We start from the raw sequence: 7,500 nt of genomic DNA, 5'->3' as shown, positions 1-7,500 counted from the left end.
ACACAGCATCTGGACCACACTTCACCTGCCAGAAAATAATGGATAGATAAAGACTATTTTTATCTATGTTTAAATACTTTTTTCGGGGGACTTTTAATGCAATTACATTTATAGTATTTTATACATTACTATTTAAACACTTGGGGTTGGTACGATTTTTTTACGTTTTCAAAAAAAAAAAAAGTATCTTCTGCTCACAGCAGCTGCATTTATTCGATCAAAAATAAAGTAAAAATAGTGAAATATTATTTTAATTAAAAAAAAAACATTTTCTATTTGAATATAATGACAAATGTAATTTATTTATGTGATGCTCTGCTGTATTTTCACGTAAATACACATGATCTTCAGAAATCATTCTGATATGATGATTTACTGCTCAAGAGACATTTCTGATTACTGGATTATTTGTGCAAATTTCACGCTCGAATGAAGCAAAATTCACGTGCAGATGAAGCAAAATTTGCACGCAACTGAAGTTAATTTAACACGCGAATGAGGTAAAATTTGCACACTAATAAAGCGAATTTCACGCTCGAATGAAGCAAATTTCAAGCGCAAGTGAAGCAAAATTCGCACGCAAATTAAGCGAATTTCACACTCGAATGAAGCAAAATTCACGTGCAAATGAAGCGAATTACACGTGCAACTGAAGCGAATTTAACGCACGAATGAGGTAAAATTCTATCGCAAAAGAAGCAAAATTCACACGCTAATGAAGCGGATTTCAAGCGCAACTGAAGTGAATTTCAGGCACGATTGAAGTGAATTTCACACGCGAATGAGGCAAAATTCACGTGCAAAGGAAGCGAGTAAACTGAAAATGTTCTTGCATTCAACTACACGTGAATTGCACAATTTATTTGCGCAAGTCACGTCTGGTGTGAACGCCCCTGTAAGTGTTTATGCACATCTCTTCCTCACACACCTTCAGTCTTCAGGCTGACAGTGACCCAGTCTGATCTCTGTGTGATCGTGGCTGGACTGTCCGGCGCTGATGTTTTCCTCCCGGTGTAGACGCTCACAGCGCAGCGGTAGAGTCCGGCGTCAGACGGGTGAACGGAGAACAGGTGTAGAGAGAAGCTCCCGTCAGCCTCCTTCTCCAAGCTCCTTCCTCCAGCCCTGCTGAGATCATCACCCCACACCACCACACCGTCAGGATCCACACGCACCACCTCCAGCTCCACGCCCCCCTCCGAACCGCGCCGCATCCACTGCACCAGCAGCGCCGAGCCCTTCCCCGAGCCCACGCCGGACACCTGACAGCGGAGACGGAGCGGAGCGCCGGGACGCAGAGAGACATCACCCTCCGGGAGCAAACGCACGCTCAATGTGTCCGCAGGGAGAGACGGAAACAACAGACTGCTTATTAACTCACAACCACAAGAGCAGCACTCTCTCACTGACTGAGCTTTACATACACACTAACACACACTTCTTAGTTCAAAACATCAATGCTGCAACATCATTTAGTTTGCCTGAGTACAAGCAAGTGGCCAGGAATTATTAAATAGTCAGTTTATTCATGGCAATTATTTACTAATTTATACCCTTACTTTAGATAAATCAAAACGAGGGAACAAATTAGTTATTCATTTGTGAATACGATATAGAATTTTTTTTAAGGACTGAGGCTGCGTGATCTGTGGGGAAAACATTTTTTATTGCAATTTTTCTGATTATTATTATTATTTTTAAATGCACTTATTAAAATTAAAATGCACTAAATATTACAGGTTTACAAAGCTTGTTTGTAGGATTGCACATTTTGGCCAATTTTTTATTTTATTTTGTATCAGTATGGACATAAAATATTATTAATAACAATAAAAATTATAATAATAAATGTATTGATTATTTATTATCTGTTACCATTATTAATATTTATATTACTATTGTATTATATAATAATATTACAATTCTTTTAATTTACAGCGAATCAGTAATTTCAGTATCAATATTTAGTAATTTCTTATATTCATTTATATATAAATAAAATGTACTTATATATATATATATATATATATATATATATATATAATTTAAATATAGAAATAACAAAAACAGAAAAAATACAATTACTAAAAAAAACTATAAAGAGAAAAATTACTATTTAAGAGTAATATTTAATAAAAAAATAACAAAAATCAAAAAAATATATTTAACATTTTAGCTGTAAAATAATAAAAATTTATTGTAAAAATAAATTTTTAGAAATTACTTAAAATGAGATTATGAAAACAAACTGATAATAAGCTTCATTCTGAAACACGCAGAGCATATATTTATTTGATTAAACTTTATTTCAGCCTTTGCGATTGGATAATCATGATTATTTTTTGGGAGCAAAAAAAAAAAAAAAAGCACTTTGTAAAATATTCTCAAACTGAAAAATGAACCCAGGCCTGTGTTTACTGCAGTATTTTAAAATATATCGAAGTTGTTCAAAAATAAAAATAACACACATGAAATAAACTCTCCTGCAGCATGCAGCTTGTGCAGTCTCAGTTATTTTAACATACACTTATAGATTGAAGAAATAAGAGAGCTTGTTTCTAACCGAGCGGTTGAACGGTGAGATTCCCGAGCTCCATGGTCCTCTGTGCGATGCGTTCCCATTTGCCATCCGGATCTCTGATCCACTGCGCAGCCTCGCAGAAATACGACCCAGAATCCTCGGGTGCCAGAGCGCTCATCTTCCGCACGTACAGATCCCGGACTCCGCCCCCTCTGCGCTTCTCCACAGCGATCTCTCCGTCTCCGTATCTCTTCCTGTAGGTGGCGCTGTGGCCCGGCGTCACACGCAGCTCGGGGTCGATGGAGATGATCTCGCTGAGGGTGGGACCCTGAGACTCCGCCCCCTTGCTGCTGCGCATGTGGAACGTGACGGACACATGAGTGTGCTAATCTGATTGGACGGCTGCGGCGCACGTCAGCTGAAGCTCTGTGCCTTCGATCATGGGTTGGCCGCTCAGAATTCGAGAGTGTGTTATGAGCAGCGTGTCTGGAATCACTGCGGAAATAAAGAAGAAAATCATATTTATATGAAAGAATCAGGGTCAATGAAGAAAAAACATTTTTGTCTAATTTTTTTTCATTCTTTTAATGTCTAATTGGTGCAATTTAACAAGACTTAAACATAAAAGAGGAGTTATAAAATCCAAAGTGGACCTCAAACACGCTCTTGTTTCTTTAAAACAATAAAAAAAATTACATTTTGACCATTTTTATGACACGACAATGGGTTATATCAAATACTAAACAGTAAAATCCCAAGAAAACTTCATATGCGATTAAAAAAAACATTTAAAAAATTGTTTTACCTTCATTTTCTTTTCTTTTATACTGTGTACAGAGAGAGAGAGAGAGATGCTGCTTTCATATTGTTTAAAAACTTTCATACTATTTCATCTTTTTTACTTTTTATTATTAATTTATAACAAGTTTAAACTCGATTTCATTCAAGGTGTAAAAAAAAGTGTTACCACTTTATCCTGCGTTACAATTTCACATGAAAATTGTTTGAATGTTTAAAAAAACATAAAAATTACATTTCATATATTATATACAGGGTTTCTGCAAGTTTTATGAAGTTAAGACTTTTTAAACTAAATTTTTAAGACCAATTAATTATTAATAGTTTGGTTGTATTAGCAACACTTCGTTTGAAGTTTGAAAATGCAACTTCCAATCAATCTCAATTACTTTTTAATCAATTTTACAAATACATAAATTTACTCGAGAAGCAGCCTAAGGGCCGTTTCATAGTCAACGCGAGAAACGCGAGCAAGCAACGCGAGCGACGTGAGCGACGCGCTCCCTTTCATAGTCTAAACAGTGAACGCAAGCGTCATGGGTGATGCGTGTATGCAATACACTGCTCACGCAACAGGGGGTAGTAGAGTCGGGTGATATTAGTAGAGTCGGGTCGCGTGATATTCAGATCACAATGGCAACTGAAGAGGAGTGTATTCTGTTGCTGATGAACTATCGTATAAATGTGGATGAATACGTATAAGTTCGCATAATTTTTCCTCTTCGCCCGCCATTGTATTCAAACCTTCTTCTTCTGTAAACACAATATACTTGAATCAATGTACAATACTTGCAATGTCGCCCCCACCGACAACGCATAGTATTGCGTGAATCGGCGCGTCGCGTATCAAAAACTAGGACGACACATTTTGCTACGCACCGACGCATAATGGCGGCCGAAGCGTAACGATTCAATTCAATTCAATTCAAGTTTATTTGTATAGCGCTTTTTACAAAATAAATCGTTACAAAGCAACTTTACAGAAAATTATGTTTCTACAATATTTAGTAGTAGCTAGTAGTTTGTGCACATTTGACAGGATTTTAGAAAAAATAAAAATAATAATAATAATACAAGACGTAGTCAGCTAGACGATGAACTATCAATATTATTAATTAAGTTATTATATGATTCAGTCACACATTTAGCAATAATTGTTAGTTCTGTTTGTTGATTCAAGGTAGCATCATCTGGGGTCCTCTGAGGGTCAGCATCATCTCTTCTCAGGTGTTCTGGATCCAGACTGGAGCTTGTTTAAAATCCTAGTTACCACGGGATGTAAATCCCGTGGCGAAACATAGAAACAAAATACAGACATCATTAGCATAGCTGCTGATCCAACAAAGTAAAATTAGTTTAACCCAAGCTAATGAATAAAAATGCAACTTTGAACAGATGCAACTACACTCACAATTAAAAAGATACATTATTCGAATGCTTGGCGAAAGAGATGTGTTTTTAATCTAGATTTAAACAGAGAGAGTGTGTCTGAACCCCGAACATTATCAGGAAGGCTATTCCAGAGAACGATGCGTAGCCTCGGGGACGCGTATGCGTACAGATGCGTTGACTATGAAACGGCCCTAAGCATAAACTCGCTCTCATTTTAAGCATTTAATGCTTAAAACAAAAACGGAGCAGAAATCTGTTTTTGTTTTAAACTCAAATGTATCTTAAGATGGATATACTGACAGTAACATTTTTAAGGAATTAAATCTTGAAAGTACACGGTTGTAGTACAAAGTTTACAGAACCATAAAAAAACCACAGAAACCATCAACAAGGGTGAGTTAAGACTTTTAAGACCATTTAGAAAATAAACTATGTATCTTCTAGATAGAATCCTAAATACAATCTTTAAAAAATATTTTTAAATTTTGTGCATACTTGCACCAAATTACAGCTTGGTTGGAAATAAAACACAATAAAAATAGTGATATTTACTATTTTTTTTCTTCATATTTATCTCAATCTCTTGCGATCTTTTTGATACTTTTTAAGAATCTAGCACATGCATTTGAAACTATCATCATCACTGACCCATCTGTCATTTTTCTGATTTAGCACCTACCTTTGACCACCACTGATGAGCTGTAGTTCCCTAGGAAGCGGGTGTCAGTGCTGGGCGTGTAACACTCGTAACGGCCCTGATCGTCTGGACGCAGCCTCTGGATGATCAGTCTGGCTTTGTCTCCTGAATCCCTCTCGACCCGAACCTCGCCGACCTGCACACGACTCTGGAATGGTGCGTACGGAAAGCCTGTGTCCCGTGTGGACACCACTCCCATCTGCTGACCCCCAGCATCGTCCCGGTACAGGTACCACTCGAAATCCTGCGTCTGCGGGCCTTCGTATCCCGAAACGGAGCAGGGCAGGGACAGTGAGAAACCTGCGACCCGGTAAAGCGGCCCTGAGGGAATAGTGACCTCACGGCACATGCAGCACTGCAACTCTAACACACAAACAGAACAAATATTAATCAGTCTGGACGTGAACCACAGGGATCAATACATGCAAAGTGGTTTTTCTAGTGAGGTCGAAAAATGTGCAAAATATTTCCACTTAAATAATCTAATTTAAATTAAATGTTGTCTACTCTACAACTATTGAGGCACACATGAAGCTTGTGTTGTTTTCAGCATATGTAGTCTCAATATATGAGGACTTAAATATATGAACACACAAATGATTAAACTGTATGTACGAGTGTTTCTTCCTCTTTGGTCACTTTTGTCCATTTGGATTTTTACAAAGTAAACTGCGTATCTTCTAGTTAGCATTTAATGCATACTAAATGCAAGCTTCAAAAAATGCTTTCACATTTTATCTACACTTGCACCAAATTACAGCTTGATTGGGAATGGCACACAATAAAATTTAGATTTTTTTTCTTCATATTTTATCCCAATCTCTTTAATGTCATCTCTCATAGACTAGTTGTACAAAATTAAATATTTCATAGATAAGAAGGCTTGGTTGTGATGAAAATAATGCAGTTTTGCTATTTGTATAATTTATATAAAAATTTATTTTCTATAATTTGTTTTAAATTTGGATTGAAATGGGTTGTGATATGTGGTGTGTCGTGGTTTTATTTCTGGTAGGTAGCCTATTTATTTAAAGAACTTCAACTTTGGTTGTTTTTTTTGGTGCTATACAAATAAAATAAATCATATTTATACAGTAGAGATCAATACATGAAAAGCAGTTTTCAATGAGATTGATAAATTAGCACACACTGTACAGACCCATGACACATTATTACCACATAAATGAGGGTCACTGCCAAATCACGCCCCACACTCCCGTGACTGGGAGTAAGTATTGTTCATTGATGCCCACACTTTTTGTGTATTGTAATGCATCTTCTGAATGAAAGGCTCTTGAATACTGAACAGTAATCTCATTCTGCCAGTCTACGCCCATGTTTTACGACCTGTGAGGTCACAGCTGAACTCATCGCTTTAATAGGGCGAGTCATTTTGCACAACTTGTCTGAGGGTTATTTACATTCTCATTCTGCTAAAGTCACCAGAAATTAACCAGACATCCTTAACCATAGAAAGCTAAAACTTCTAAGGCCTTTAAATTCTTCTCGTCAAAACTATGGTCATTAGCATAAGCGTTTCTTTGCCGGCATCAGCCTCTTCTGGCAGGGCAGTCTAGTTTCTAGTTTCGGTGACTCATGGGAAGTGACCACACATAGCCTCCGATCATGACCAGAGAACAGAAGCTATAAGCGGATCAGATGCATAATCAATGCGCAAACCAGCAGCAGAAGATGAACTCACATTAAAGCCAAGGGCATGGGTTCGATTCCCAGGAAAAGCCTTAAATGCAATAAAAGTTGCATTGGATAAAAGCATCTCCCAAATGCAGAATATTAAACAGTGTATAAAGCTCCCGTGACAATGCCATTTTACTTCCTTAAAATGCGTTCCAGAATAGTATGGTGCCAGCAACACTGAGGTTGTGGGTTTGATTTCCAGGGAAAGCCTTAAATGCAATAAAATTTACTTTGGATAAAAGCATCTCCCAAATGCATAATATCAAACACTGAATAAAGCTCCTGTGACAATGCCATTTTACTTCCTTGAAATGCGTTCCAGTAGAGTGTGGTGCCAGGAACACCAAGGTTATGGGTTCGATTCCCAGGAAAAGCCTTAAATGCAATAAAAGTTGCA

The 7,500-nt window shown here is 37.3% G+C and overlaps 1 protein-coding gene across 1 annotated transcript in view; it reads right to left on the bottom strand.

Moving 5' to 3' along the window:
* LOC128016062 (immunoglobulin superfamily member 8-like) overlaps positions 1-7,500 on the bottom strand; it is a 9,897-nt gene that overhangs the window by 1,583 nt on the left and 814 nt on the right. Inside the window, 3 exon segments of the mRNA XM_052600417.1 lie at positions 929-1,341; positions 2,563-3,013; positions 5,388-5,768. Of these exon segments, the coding sequence (XP_052456377.1) occupies positions 929-1,341; positions 2,563-3,013; positions 5,388-5,768 (1,245 nt within the window).

The sequence above is a fragment of the Carassius gibelio genome, chromosome A6, assembly GCF_023724105.1.
Source record: "Carassius gibelio isolate Cgi1373 ecotype wild population from Czech Republic chromosome A6, carGib1.2-hapl.c, whole genome shotgun sequence".
In the NCBI taxonomy this organism is placed as follows: Eukaryota; Metazoa; Chordata; class Actinopteri; order Cypriniformes; family Cyprinidae; genus Carassius; species Carassius gibelio.
Note: the sequence above shows the minus strand (reverse complement) of the source record. Positions and strands in the feature narration are given on the sequence as shown.